This window comes from Maniola hyperantus, chromosome 16, assembly GCF_902806685.2.
Source record: "Maniola hyperantus chromosome 16, iAphHyp1.2, whole genome shotgun sequence".
NCBI classification, from domain to species: domain Eukaryota; kingdom Metazoa; phylum Arthropoda; class Insecta; order Lepidoptera; family Nymphalidae; genus Maniola; species Maniola hyperantus.
The window spans coordinates 8,992,819-9,008,900 of record NC_048551.1 but is presented as its reverse complement, the minus strand read 5'-3'; the positions used below and the strand labels follow the sequence as shown (position 1 = coordinate 9,008,900).

Here is a 16,082-nt window from a genome sequence, read left to right as displayed (position 1 = left end):
CCACGGGTATCATGCTACAAAGCTTATTTTTTTTGTACATCTGTCATCTACACACCGGTCCTAATGTCCGCTTGCCGGGATGTGACGGACATTATCTAACACTTTGTATGGGTACCTAACTATAACAAAATTTTGCAGGATCACTGTAGAAACAATGAGTCGTCAAACTGGGGATCAAATGGAATCGAGTGCTGTCATAACAATTTCAAAGTTGAACCGTACCGATGACGGATTATACGAATGCGTTGCTGAAAATGAAGGTATAGTCTATAAAATGCTAACCATACAAGACGACCGATTATTATTATTCCTCGACCTATCTACTTACGCAGAAACACAAATAATATATTTATTACGTCAGTAAGACAGACTCTGATGAGGGTAAATGTTGCTTAACAATCGCAATCGATTGATATCCGTTGTTACAACTATATTTATTGCAGTAAAAATAGTAATCACCACAAAATATAATTCTAAAGCTATTATCATTACAGGTGGGGAAGCAAGACAGAATGGCCATTTAACTGTTCAGTTTAGGCCTTCCTTCGAACACATGAATAATGTACCAGTTTGGAGTTGGAATGCGCAGCCTGTCAATATAAGCTGTATTGCTGAGAGTATTCCTAACGCTACAATTAAATGGAAGTAAGTGAATTATTATGAAACTAGCTTATGCTCGCGACTTCATCCGCGTGGACTACACAATTTTCAAACCCCTATTTCACCCCCTTAGGGATTGAATTTTCCAAAATCCTTTATTAGCGAATGCCTACGTCATAATAGCTATCTGCTTGCCAAAATTCAGCCCGATCCATCCAGTATTTTGAGCTGCGCGTTGATAGATCAGTCAGTCAGTCAGTCAGTCACTTTTCCTTTTATATATTTAGATATTCGACGTTATGGCCTAGTGAATTAGATGTCCGCCTCCTATTAGGGAGGTTGGGGGCTAGATCTCGGGCACGCACCTCTAACTTTTCGGACTTATGTGCATTGCTTTAACGGTGAAGGAAAACATCGTGAGGATACCCGCATGTCTGAGAGTTCTCCATTATGTTCTCAAAGGTGTGTTAAATCTGCCAATCCGCACTCGGCCAGCGTGGCGGACTTAACACAGTTTAAACCCTCTGAGAAGTTCTGAGAGGAGAACCGTATTCTGTAGTAGATGGTTTGATTATAACGATGATGAAGTGAAATATTTTTAGGTCAGTTTACCAAATTTCTTTCATTTAATAATTCATGTTTATTGGTCATATTATCACAGGTAATTCACTAATGCTAATTCTATTATTTCAGGTTCCATGAATATGATTTAGTGGAAACGCCACACGTCAGGATATACGGTTCGGGTCCTATAAGTTATGTGACAATAACACCAATTGATGCGAGTCTGTATGGTATATACAAATGTATCGCGACAAATGCTCTAGGTGAAGCAGAGCACATTATCCAGCTGAGACAAGCCTTTCCTCCAGGACCTGTTGTACAGGTAAGAAAATTTGAATTTTCGGAAAAATTGTAATTCTAGGTCTTACTACGAGTATTTATTACAAAACACTGTATTGGTAACAATTAAATAACTAACATTTTTTTGAGTTAATATGCGGGTGTGATTCTTGACCTCTGTATGAGATTTTTTTAATCTTTTAAATCGATGACATGGCTCCTTAGATCTAATTTTAAAACTTAAATTTTCACCCTGCGAGCAAAAAAGAAAACTCCCGTATAATGGCCAATTAATACAAAAAAGTAAACATAAATAGAAAACGTAAAATGATATCTAATAATAAGATGATTGATTGTATTGAGAATTCTTATTTATTCGGTTTATTTCAGGCGAAACAAGATACTATTACGGCCACCTCAGTTTCATTCAATATAGTAGGCCCGCCTGAAGATATGGGTCCTCCAATAGAGGCTTACACAGTACAATTTAAGGAAAACGGAAACTTTGATTGGAATCTTGCCATGAATCGAACGTGGTCTGCCAATTCTCTGTACATTGTTGAGAATTTGAGACCTATGTTTACGTATGACTTTAGGTTCGCAGCTATCAATAGAGTTGGGGTTGGCAGTTGGGGCGCTCCTGTCACAGTTATTATGCCCAGAAGGTAAAAATAATTCACCAGAAATTGCCAACCAAGTTTTTCTTGGTCTTAAAGTTTTTTCTACCCTAATGATTTTTCTGCAGATCACCGCCTGAACAGCCAAAGTGGAGAGAATCAATAAGCTCAGAATCTCTTATTCATGGAAAATATGCAGACAGATATGAACTGCAGTGGAAAATACCTGCTGATAATGGGGAACCGATTGACATGTATGATGTTAGTTACTGTCCTGTAAGTACATAATTTGCTAATTTTTATTTTTGGTTTAGAAATTGTATTTAGAACGTTTGTTTACCCATATTAAATTAGTACTATGCCTGAAATAAAAGTTTATTTATTTATTTTATTTATTTAAATTTAATATTAATTTTGTGTGTTTCGTAATGTGGCGTTTTATTTAAACCATGAATTTGCTGGCAGGTCTTGAAAGTTAATGGAAAATGGCAAGTAGCTGCCCAATCCGAATGCTTCACGGAGGAGTTGAAATCTTTTGAAGCGATTAGTTACGAAATTCGAGGATTACGACCGGATACTCGATACCGAATGCACGTTCGGGCCCACAACGCTCTTGGATTCTCTCAACCAGCTCAACTCTATGTCCAGACCGCTCTCGGTGAGTACAGCCAAGAACATAATCAAATACCAATCCGAGCTGGTTTCTACGACGTTTATACTGCACCCGATCCCCAAGATTCCGCTGCATACCTCACTATGTCTTCTGTTATAGTTTTATTTTCATCCCTTCTCGTTCGTATGATTTTGTGAAATATAAACACTTTGGGTCAGTGCTCAGTTTCATCTCAGTGCTTATCATAGACGTTTCTTTAGCCATGTCTTATATTTCTTTCTTTAATTAATTTAATACAAAAGTACAATATTATATGATTATTTTAAAAAGTAAGGTATTATTATATTGTGATTGTATTATCAGTTTTAAGTTTATTTTTATATTGAGTTAATTATTACGATTGAGCTTTAAGCTTTTGCATTAAAATGTTGCATAAAATGACACAGTTGTGCAATTTTGACTTAATTAATGATGAGAACCACTAGAAAAAAAAGGAATGCTGAGACTGTAACGTCAACAACATAATTTAATTTCTTATTTTATAGATTTATTTTAGGTTTCCTTAAGTTTTTATATGTTTTAACATTATGTGTAAAATATCAGTTGATGTTGCAGTTTCTTGAAAAGACTGGTAAACATATTTGATTAATTAGTTAACAAGCGTGTCTAAAAATTTATTTAGTGCATGTGTTTTATGTAATGCGTTTGAGTTTAACTTCAAGTACCCATCGGCATCTGATCTTATACTTTAAGTTGTTTTACTTTAATGGTAAGTTATATTGCTTTTGTACATTTTTAATAATTTTTTTATTCGTCATTGTAGATAACTAACATACTTTGTTCATCAAATTTATATCAACTATATTTATATTATTATTTATGCTATCTAAAATATTTTTAGGTAACCCAAGTGGAAGTCCAAGCATTTTCCGATGGACTCACACTAGTACGGACATCTTAGTTACAATGCTTATTATATATATTCTAATATAAAATATCATATTAGACATTAAACAATTTATTAAACTAAATAAGTCCAAAGACGACTGTTATTTAGGAGTTTATGTGATAAAATTTGTTGCTGTATAAATAGATATAAAACATCTCAGCATATAAAGTCATCATATTATTATAATGATTTATCACGAATTAATTTGAATTAAATTGCGAAAAATTATTCCTGTTAGTGTAGAATACATTAAAGACTTTATGATGTTAAATTTCTAAATAGACAGTAGATAGTTAATTGGCAAACACATTAACACTGCCATGATGTAAAAGGAAACCATGTTTTGGAATAAATGTAATAGGATATAAACTTCTCAATGTAGAATAAGAAATTTGTGTACGAATTTTTGATGACTATTTTATTCATTTTAGTAAGATCTTTTTAAATAAATTAAATGTTACGAGAGAAAATCGTCCAAATGAAGTTAATGAATGAAAAGAGGATGGTTGATATTGTAATATTGCTGAGCTATTAAGAGAAATAGACTTAAGTGTAGTTAGGTAGAAAAGATCTAAGTGTCAAGTTGGAATTGTGATGAAATCGGAATGAAACTGACCAATGTGAAAAAATAAATACTATAAAAATCGAAAAAGTCTGTGATTTTAAATACATTTTTTGTTAAGTTGAATGAAGTTTTACATTTTTTAGCAATTTTACTTTGATCATAAGAATATAAAGTAATATTTTAGAATTTAAACAAATATACGAATCGTAGTATTTTACAAATACTACCTACTTTGTACAGCTTCATTCACATTAACCTTAACCCTCCTATTGTTAATGATAATTAATTAGTATGTACCCAAAAGTTCTAGATTTTTATTAAATCCCTATGTATAGATTAATAATATCCCTCTAAAGAAAGCTGTCAAGATGCTTATCAAGAAATGCATTAACCCCTTTCGAATGTTCTTTCACAAGTGTGTTTGTGTCGCCCTGATCAAATTATGGGTAAATATATTTTATATTAATAATGTTACATAGTTTAAACTTGCTACACTTCCCTTGGAATGTACTAATTAATGTACTGCATGTCCTTCTCAAAGCTAGATTTGTGTACACCCTTCCGATATTGAATAAACTAAAACCATTCGCATGGTCTGTATTAATATACTCTACTACATATGAATCCCTCTTAGATTAGAACTACGTAATAGATGACAAAACTATCTAATTATTTAGTAGACGTGTTTTTAATTAGCCCATATTTTTTAATCCATAAAATTTATTTCTTCAAAGCATGATATAATTATATTTAAAGTTTACGGACGTAAATTTGTCTATTGGCAAATTGTAGAATAGTGAAAGAGATTATAATTTTACTGCAATTATTTACCTAACTGTTATTAATAGGTCTTCCAATGTTCTTTATGAAAAACAAATAGCGCTAGTAGTTATTTGTAGTTTGAAAGTAAATGATAATCTTTTTATCGAAACTATTTTAATGCGGTTATATTTGTGCTTCTTGGGATAGTAAGAGTTCAAACTACAAATAAAAATTTCCATATTACACAGTAAGCGTCCCCAAATTATTTTAACGGTGATGGTTATTAGATTTCCATCGAATTTTACTTTATGAATAGATTGTTCCTGTTATATTATTTTATATGTAACTAGATCCATATCGCTTGTTATAGATTCAAAATTTTGTCATGGGGTTTGAAAATTTATGTTGCGTCAATTCAAGTTATTTGGAATGTTTGCATCTTGACAACTTTACTTTCTTTCTTTTATTGTTACTATACAATATAATTATGTTTATGCATCATTACTTCGCTATCGACATTTTCTCTGTATTTAATTTACATTCAAACCCCATTTCATTCAGATGGAGGGCTTTCGTGTTTCAAAAATTATTTTTTGAACTATTTCAATCTGTTGGAAATAATTTGTTGGTGATTGGGTGCACGATATCTTAAATCTGAAAGCACTCCTTATTCACCACTGTTGATTGTAATAAATGTATATATTTAGAGTAATTATTTATTATAAGCATCAGAACATTTGTTACAATCTTTATCGTTTCACCTAACAAACTCAGCTTCTTCAATATGATGCATAAAACTAACTTAAAGGGCAGTAAACTATAAAGTACGTTTTTTCAGTAAAGTTTTTAAATAATTGTTATCATCATTTTGTATCTGGGTTTACTGCTCTTACAATATCTTCTGTGTTTTAATGAATATATTTTTCAACTATATAAATTCAACAGGTGTGGAACGTTCTGGATTTGCTGCCCCGCATCTTTTATCAAGTGGAGCTATAATTGGATTAGCATTGGCTGGCGTATTTATCTGCCTCATCATTGTTGATCTCCTTCTACTGTGCTTTAGACGACAAGGTGTTATTGCTACAATTTGTGGACGGCGGGTCAAAAAACATTCAGACGATGAAGCTAAATTGGGAAGGTAATTATTTTGATCCGTTTCCATGTTAGATTAATTCTATTAAAAATATGTATATTTTTATGTCTTTAAAATCATATTCTGTGCTAACACAATCAGATTTTAAATTATCATTATGCACATCATCGACATTACTTTATCAAAATTCCTTGTTACCTATTTAGCCTTTTCCTTTTGGTTCTCCTTTATCCAATCCGTAACAAGTGTTAGTGTCGATGAGAGATGTTTCTGCCCGCTAGTCTGTACGGTTGGCGCTTCCCGCTCCCTTATTGCAGCACGAAGCCGCGCGCGCCACCATCCCCCGCGCCCCTGCCGCCGCCTGTCAAGCTCGTGTCAACTCCGACGTAAGGCATCACGTGTAACCACGATTTCCTGCATGCTTTTGTGTGTGCGGATGCTATGATCTGGTCTGGCCCTCGTGAGGAGAATTATGATAAACATAATTTATACAAATATGAGTATTTTGACATTAACGTAGGTGATCTAAAATGTATGCTTTTCGCTGGGGCCAACCGATTTGTATATATAAATTTTGGACACAAGTAAGCTTTGCGTTAAGCCTTTGTAAATATATCAGTATTAGTCGATGGTATTAGTTAATGTGCGTTTAGATAGAGTACTATAGCCTCAACATGAGAGTTTTAAATATTATTTCACAAAATTTGTAGAAAGCAGGAAGCTAAAGTTTCGTGGGAGTATTTTTTCTTATCATTAGTATGACCTTTTTTCATTTTATTAACTTTTTGTAGAATCAAATGAACAGGTACCATAGCCTCAATAGCTCAACCGGTATAGATGACTGAAAACCGAAAGGTCGACGGTTCAAACCCCGCCCGTTGCACTATTGTCGTACCTACTCCTAGCACAAGCCTGACGCTTAATTGGAGAGGAAAGGGGAATATTAGTGATTTAACATGGCTAATATACTTTAATGAAAAAAATTAAAAACAAATTTAACGTTATAGTTGTAGTAATCGAATACCTGGAACATCTCTTACGACAAATTTCATAACATGTTCATTTTTCAGTCAGTACGGCTAAATATTTTACCCTTTATATTCTTTATGTCATCCTATTTGTCTTTTGTTATTTCCTGTCGTTTAATCATATTTTATTTATGATAATATACCTACTTAAATAATATGCACTTTTATTAATAAAGTAAAATTATCTTCTACACGCTGCCACATTCCGGTCACTTGTAGTTATATTCCAACTACGCCAGTGTAAGATATACTAATATTCTACAATGAGTTTTTTCTGCACCTTGACGAAAAAATTTTAACTGCTTGTTTCTCAAATGCCTTTTTTATTTGCGCTAATATTGTCAAAAGTTTGATTTGCAATTTATATCTAGTTTTTAGACGCTACTGCATTGCAGGCACTACAACGACTGTAAAATAGTCACTTGTAAAGTTTTCAGATTGGTGATTGTGTTTTTCTGTAAATATAACATAGTTTTTAAGTGACGTAGTTAATTAGCCTTTTAGAATATTAAAATTTTCAATTTATTATTAACAGAGACGAAAAGGAACCTCTCAAAGATACTGGGGACGACGGCATAAAAAGGAATTCGTCAGTCGAGTTCGATGGACGTCGAGTATATGCGACAAGTGGTGGGCCAATTATTGGTAAAAACTCTGCTGTTTAAATCATGAGACTTATGAATCACGCTACAATAATCTATTTTTATAGATATTGATGTCTGTGGAAGAGTACGGGCAAATTAATTCGAAACGTGACTATTAATGGATATAATGGGATTAATGTTACGAGTATTAAAGCTTGTGTATTTGTGATGAGCGCGACCAGTATTTAAAACTGCCAAAAGACGAATTATATCGCTTATTATTAAGTGCGTTATTAGCATTATTGCGTTTTATTACACTTAATATTTGAAGAGCCGAATACTATTTAAATATCAAAAATCAGAATTAAAAACAATATCGGACTTAACACTAATGCCTCTCTTAAGTCTCTTAAAAGCATAAAGAGACGTTTTCATAAACGGCCGTGAATATCACAAGATAATTAGATCTAAATAGAAATTAAAATATTGATTTACAATAAATTATACCTATTATTATCTTTGTTTAAAAAGACACGTCATCTCGCTCATTGAATAGATAATAATATTTGTTCTTTATGATATTTTATATCACAATAAAAGACTTAGATTTATTCAAGTCGAATACTGCTTCAAGAGGTACAAAATGTGCCTTTGATAAATTAGGTACTTTTATGAGGGTATTAAAGCTCAGGCTTGATTGTATATATCACTACCTAGAATAGTTTTAAAGTCACAAGATTATTAAACTTAAAATTTTTTCGTTGAAAATATAATACGGACAGTTGCAATCGATTACCTACTTCTCTACATTTTCATTGCGTTCTCACTTTTTAGAATTTTACGATAGATACAATGCGTTTGAGTATTTTTTTGTGAACAAATGCAGAATATTAGTCGCACCATTGTTATTTATAAGTATAGTAAGTCGTGTAAATAAGTTATTTATAATTTTGTAAATATAGATATTATGTTTTTATACCTACTTAGTTAATAAGAATATTTGTAAGAGATACATTATGCTTGTAATTACTTACACTAATGGAATTGGTATTTGCTATGGCAAGATCTCTTTCATCTATTTCTCTTTTTGTAACGTTATTTTAAATAATATAATGGTTACATGTATCATCGATGTGGAAACATTGTTGTAGTTAATATTTGTTTTTAATTATATAAGCATACCGTAGATAAACTTACCTTTAATTTCATTAACGGGTCCCAAATAGGTTTTAGTTACAATATTTATATCAGTTTTATCATATTTTAAGTCATAGAAAATAACTATACTAATAATTCAGGGACTAGTGATCAAAAATACATACCTAGTGGAAAATGTACGTTTAATTACGATTTAATGGGCACGAATAACAATTTTGCTCTATGGCAGCTCCAGCGCTTTAAAATATTCGAAAAGTTTATGTACACCGTATCAACTACTTACATATTTCTCAAGGAATTATGTTGATCATAATTTCCTAATTTCATATTTGTATTTTTTCATTCTAATTTAATATTTTTATTAATATGCATTTATATTGTGTCCGATTATTGTGTGCATTTATTATTTCCCTTAGATTTTGATCATTATTTTATAATCTCACAATTTTAGACATACTTTATAGTGTAAATTGAGTCACATGTTTTCTTACACACAAAAACTTTTTATAGTATGAGGTTCACCACAGAACTGAATACCTATCTAATTATTATTAAGGCCTTTATACACTGATTACTGCGATACCAGCTGATATCAGTACAAAGAGCTTGGGGCACATAATTACATACCTATATTTATATAAAAATATCAAATAATTATCAAAGCTTTTATTATGTAGGTACACTATTTACATATAGGAATAAGCCTCGTGAATCTATGTCAGCTTTGAATGATATGTTAAAGAAATGATGTTGTAACGACAAGCAAGAATGCGCATTTTTTATAAAATAAATGTCTTTAATATACATTTTCCTTTTATTTACCTACCCAATAAGTATAGAGATATCAGAATTTATCTCCATTCCAATTTCATCCAAATCCGTTCAGCCGTTTTTGCGTGATTGAGTAACAAACATCCAAACTTTCACATTTATAATATTAAGTAGGATAAGCAACATTCAACAATATCTTATACTAGCTGCCCTGGCGAACTTCGTTCCGCCTAACAGTCGATTCAAATTTTTTTTAATTTGTCTCTCCGTAAGAACCATTCCTCGTACTTCAAGGAATATTATAAAAAATAATTAGCGAAATCGGTTCAGCTGTTCTCGAGATTTGCGATGAGCATCACATTTAGTGATTTATTTTTATATTATAGATCTATTCACCTTTCTTATTTTTCCGAATGAATGAAATGGGTAGATTGTTAGTTACATAGATAATGAAAAGAAAGCACGAAAGAGCTATGCCAAAGTGAGTAAAGCTGAGTTTCAGTTGTTATGAATTTCTTTCGTTCATCGTCTTCGTCGTCTTTCGTCTAATACAAATTCTGAGTAAGTACCTATAGGTAAATAGTTTGAATTAACTGTTCCCAAAGCTCAGCATGTATTGTCGTCATCATCGTCAACCGATAAACGTCCAGTGGTGGACATAGGTCTCTTACACACCATGATCTTGAGCCAGCTGAATCCAGCGGCTCCCTACGACTGGATTTAGGTCGTCTGTTATTCCAGCACCCCAATGTCTATCTGTTATTCGAACTATGTGCCCCGCCCATTACTAATCAGCTTCGCAATACGCGGTATCGTATCGGAACGGGCTCACCGTTCCGGTACGATACCGCGTAGAAACCGATGTATCGGTGTGGGTATGGGTTTAATGAAACTGCCATACGCCTTCCAAGTTTGCCTGCTTTCATCTTAGACTCCATCATCAGTTACCACCAGGTGAGATCGCCGTTAAAGACTAACTTAATAAAAAAATGTTTTAAAACTCAGTGATGATGTGGGCGTTTGTTGTGACTCAATAAACCATTACCTACAAAAAGTAAGGGTACGCGTGAATAGAGATGTAATTCCTCATTAATTTTAATAATCCATCAAGCTTAAAAAAGAAGATACAGAAGAAAAATAAAACAGGCGATTTATCCTTGTTAGTGTAACAATAGAGGTCATAATATGAATGGCCACACGCTTTTTAATGTGAGCTCCTGTCATATATTGTAATCTTTTAGGGGGTGCGCATGAGCAGACGGGGCCCGTATCGATAACAATAGCCGAAATGTGGGGCAACAACACTTATTCACTTATTAACAATAGTGATGTTATTAAACTTAGGTATCGATAAAATTACAGGTTTCATCTCTGTTAAATCCACAATAATTCATCATCATCATCAACCGATAGACGTCCACTGCTGGACATAGGTCTCTTATAGGGACTTCCACACGCCACGGTTTTGCGCCGCCTGTATCCAGCGGCTCCTTGCGACTCGTCTGATGTCGTCCGTCCACCTAGTGGGGTCCACAATAATTCATATCGATATAATTAATGCTTAAGCTGTCTGTCTGTCTGTTACCTCTTCACAACCCATGTGCTTAACTGATTTTAACAAAATTTAGACTAGCGATAGCTTGCATTACAGAGACATACAGGCTATTTTTTATTCCGGAAAATCAAAGAGTTCCCACGAGATTTTTCATAACCTAAATTCACACGAACGAAGTCCTGGGCATGAAGCATCATCATTAATTAATCTTTTAGGAACCTACCTTTCATTATACCGTAACCTAAAACATTAATTAATCTTTTAGGTAACTACATTACGTCTTGATTAACGATTGTTTGTTTTGAATTTTTATTCATTAGTAAAATAAGTCTAATTATGATAATATTTATAAAATTAGTCTAATTTTGGCTAAAATCAGCCAAAAAATAAAAAGTGTTGATCTTTATTTTTGTATAGATAAGGTGAAATAGCCAACACTAAGAATTTTGAAAAGCTATGTCACGCTTCTCAATCGGGGTGCAGTCAATCCCTGTGGTTAATACGTTTTGAGGAAGGAGCGACGACGCACCCTGGGACATGTAATTTATGTATTCGCTTACTATAGGGAAACTAAGCGTGCTCTATCTAGTTCTACACGGTATTTGGAAAGATGATAGAATCGCACACTAACGCACCAAACAAAGACCTCCAGTAAACTACGGATTATTTATCGATAGATCCCCGATCTTATCGTTAAATAATATTGCTATGTAAGTATGTTTCCATATTTTACTGAAATACGTTCATCATCATTATCAACACATAGACACGCCACGGTCTTGCGCCGCCTGAATCCAGCGGCTCTCTGCGACTTGATGTCGTCTGTCTACTTAGTAGGGGTTCTTCCAACGAGGGTCTTAAAATGAATTAAAAATAAAAATATCCACCAGATCGAGCTGAGCACAATCAGTGCAACATATCACCTGTGTTGCAGCTTTTGCAAAGCTTTGCTCGAGGAAAAAGCTGTGAAACGGGCGTTTGCCCTACTGATCGTGGGTTTGCCAAATAAACCTGCGCACCTAAAAGTTTGAATTTACTATACTTTCAGTTACGCTAGTGCAAGTCTCTTGATTTAATTTTCTAGACACAAAATATTTACCTATTTTATTCATCCTAAATTGGCGCGGACGTCATATTTCCTTCTCGAGTATGGAGAAGTGGCGCGGACGTAGACCAGTAGGGCGATTGTCTTAAACCGGTATCAATCATTATTACAATCTCAATTGTTCTGATTGGCTGAATTTGTGCGATTCTTGTTGCAACAATGCATTGTAGCCAATAGTGAGCGAGAGTCGACCAATCAGAGGTGATTGCGATCGTGACAGTGTAGCTGTCATTCTCCCGCAAATCGCGCCTGAAACGCGTGTTCGCAACAGCGCACTGAAATCCTTTCAAATTCAGTAGGTCGGTATGTCCTCATAAAAGAAATATTGTTTTCAATGTTCATGTCCGAACTAATTTCGCACTACCCTCTACAACCCTTATTGGTTATCGGACGCAACAATTAGGGATCGACACGCGTCGGGGCTTATGTTTGCTCCCTTTTAAATAATTACCTCGGTAGCAGATGACAGGGATTACGCTGGAATACAGAGAGTGCTAAAGTTTCGTATACACTATAGCATGGGTAGGTAGGAACGTTACTGCGCTCGTCGCTGAGTTGTGACCAAAATCAATATCCATAGTTTTATGAATACGCAAGTGTGTCTGTTTGCAATGACTTATATGATGTAGAAGTCATTGTCTGTTTGTCTATCTGCTAACTTTTCACGGTCAATCGGGAAGGTTTAAGGTAGTTGGTACATTACTGCGCACGTCGCGTCGCTGAGTCGGGAATCGTGACCAAAATCAATATCCATACTTTTATGAATACGAAAGTGTGTCTGTTTGTCTATCAGCTAATTTTTCACGGTCAATCGGGATGTAGTAAGCACAGGGATTTGGCAGCCAGGAGAAGGATATACTACTACTTTCCTAAAGAGAAACTTCCAATTTATATTTATACTAGCTGCCCCGGCGAACTTCGTACCGCCTAAAAGTCGATTATTTTTCAGGATTTTTTTTAAAAATTTTCTCTTCGTAAGAACCATCCCCGTACTTCAAGGAATATTATGAAAAAATAATTAGCGAAATCGGTTCAGCTGTTCTCGAGATTTACGATCAGCAACACATTTTGCGATTAATTTTTATATATAGAGATGTAAGACTAGCTTATGCCTGCGACTTCATCCGCGTAGACTATTCAAATATCAAATCCCTCTTTTACCTCTTTATGGATTAAATTTTCAAAAATCCTTTCTTAGCGGATGCCTATACGTCATAATAGCTATCTGCATGCCAAATCTCAGCCAAATCCGTCCAGTAGTTTGAGCTGTGCCTTGATATATCAGTAAATCATTTAGTCAGTATCACCCCTGGCGTCACCACACCAGCTCTACCTACCTACCTAGGAAAGAGCGTTTTATAACAGCTGATATGTGAAATCTTTGCGAGAGATCCTGCAAGTCCTGAAGTCGTTGGTGTGTGCGATGCTTTATGGGAGGTATAAAATGTGACTCGTTATTGATTGCCATAAGACCAAAAAAATAGCTCTGTAGCACGCAGATGATCCCCAGTCAACCCCAGCCAATTTAATTCAAACTGTAACTGCAATTATGTAAGTACAAACAATTCAAATATAACTTTATGTTAGAAAGTGGGATTAATTAAAGACAAATATTATTATAAAAAAACCGGTCAAGTGTGAGTCAAACTCGCGCATCGAGGGTTCCGTAGTCTTAAGAAGTAGAACGCTAAAAATCACTTATGTTAACGAACCGCAAAACTTTGTTTGTAGACTTTTTAGAGGTTTATTGTTAATATCAAAAAAACTATGATAGTTAGAGCATTTAGTTTTATTTTTTGTAAAATATACATAAACTTCTATTGAGCGAATAATTTGAGAATTTTCGATTGGTAAACTTAGGATATAAAGGGGGGAGGAACGGTATTATTTTCGACATTTTGCATGATAAATTAAAAACTATTAGGTATGCATAAAAATAAATAAAAATCTGTTTTAGAATGTACAGGTGACGAGCCCTTTCATTATGATATTTGATTTGATTAATTTTTGTGACTTGTGTATTTTTTATGTTAAAATATTCGACACCTGTTTCGGTGCTTGCGTTAACTAAAACTAACGGTGTATAGTCCGCAACAGGTCGAGATGGTTATCGGGGTGGGAACGCCCCGCACACCCGCACAGCCCCCGCGCGAACCCGGTGCGGGTTTCACAAAATCAATATTATAATTTGACACTGTGACATGTAAAGGCATGCAAATTCAAAATTTTACCTCTCCGAAGTCGCATCTATTTTGCACAATGTTCCTAGGTATTGCACTTAACACTAAGTACCTAGGTAAGTAGTAACACATCACACACGGTAATTACTTTACGCCATAGCTTCTCGACGTGCTCTATCAATTTAGTGCAGCTATTGACGTCGCGATAGCAATACGCTATCCATCACAACCCCTGCAGGGGTGATAAAATAGCCCTTGCGCTTTCCAGAAAACTGTGTGCATGCCATTGATTATTTGTACCAAAGATAGACATTACGTTTTTCATTATTGATGGATGATGAAAATCGAAATATCGTCATTCATCATTGATACTGCAGGTTTTTATGGTCCCGAACCAGTTTAATTCATTATCCGTAAGTAAATTTCCAATCCCAACGAATCCATCAGCCTGTTTGCGTCCACTGCTGGACATAGGCCTTTTCAAGAGCGTGCCACCAAACACGGTCCTCCGCCTTCCTCATCCATCCGCTCCCCACCACCTTCTTCAGGTCATCGGTCCAGCGGGCTGGAGGTCGTCTTACATTGCGCTTACTGGTACGCGGTCTCCACTCCAAAACGCGTCTGCCCCATCGGCCGTCGGTTCTGCGACAGATATGATCTGCCACTTCAGCTTGCTAATCCTTTGAGCTATGTCGGTCACTTTTGTTCACAGTTTTTTTTTATTTTTTTTTATTCAGATACAAGTTAGCCCTTGACTGCAATCTCACCTGGTGGTAAATGATGATGCGGTCTAAGATTAACAGTAAAGTTGTTTTAAGCAATTAAAATATATCACTTGCTTTAACGGTGAAGGAAAATATTGTGAGGAAACATCATGCATGCCTTAGAGTTTTTCATAATGTTTTCATAGGTTTATATACAATGTATACATTCTACATTTGCTCAGAACACAAAAGATTGAAAGCTTTGAAATCAACACTCGTAGGCACTTGTAGAGCTCAATTGTATCACTCACTTTGCTGACATTTTGCATAGTATCAAGCATTGTATATCTTGTTTTTATAGATCAATGGTATACCATACACTTCGATATGAATAATGCGACGCGGTTGAAAAGCAATTTTTCAATGCATGTCATAAAATTGACATTCACTAAAGTAATGAATAAAATTTGAGGAGTCCAATTTTCATATACTTATCGGTGATAAAATTGACATTTTTAATTACTAAGCTGGACACACATAACTGCGAGATTGGCAGCGAAATCTCTGCCAAAGATTCTTCACACCCTCTGCCCCAGTAGCCAGAGCCGCTATGATGTGATGTATGGAAGGCCCTACAAGAGACCTATGTCCAGCTGTGGACGTCTATCGATTATCGATCAAGATGGCGATGACGGTAAAGGTATGGCTACAAAATATTTTCACTTTTTCGAATGTACCTAATAAAATCATCAATAATAAAATTTCGATCAGCAAGCTAGCGACCGATATCAAAAATTTATTGGACAAGCAATGACAAATTGATGGGCGGGTAATAAAATACAGCCCTGCGGGAAATCTTAGCAGTGTACTGTGTAATGAAACCGACATTGGGTTTAATAGGTACAGTGAAAACATATACTCTGTATTGGTATAAGGCGAAAGTTTCATGGAA

General features: G+C 34.6%; 1 protein-coding gene across 5 annotated transcripts in view; it reads left to right on the top strand.

Moving 5' to 3' along the window:
• Window positions 1–9,619, top strand: part of Fas2 (fasciclin 2) — a 184,984-nt gene extending 175,365 nt beyond the window's left edge. The window contains exons 8-17 of one of the 5 annotated variants that reach the window (XM_069503827.1): window positions 139–260; window positions 495–645; window positions 1,294–1,486; window positions 1,834–2,108; window positions 2,189–2,336; window positions 2,526–2,718; window positions 5,895–6,090; window positions 6,327–6,431; window positions 7,293–7,313; window positions 7,609–9,619. In XM_069503827.1, coding sequence (XP_069359928.1) covers window positions 139–260; window positions 495–645; window positions 1,294–1,486; window positions 1,834–2,108; window positions 2,189–2,336; window positions 2,526–2,718; window positions 5,895–6,090; window positions 6,327–6,431; window positions 7,293–7,313; window positions 7,609–7,738 — 1,534 coding nt within the window. In that variant the 3' untranslated portion in view covers window positions 7,739–9,619. Of the gene's footprint in view, window positions 1–138; window positions 261–494; window positions 646–1,293; window positions 1,487–1,833; window positions 2,109–2,188; window positions 2,337–2,525; window positions 2,719–3,574; window positions 5,864–5,894; window positions 6,091–6,326; window positions 6,432–7,292; window positions 7,314–7,608 lie in introns of those variants that run through there. The other 4 variants (XM_069503829.1, XM_069503828.1, XM_034976667.2 and 1 more) reach the window with 4 other exon arrangements.
• Window positions 9,620–16,082: the final 6,463 nt, after the last annotated feature.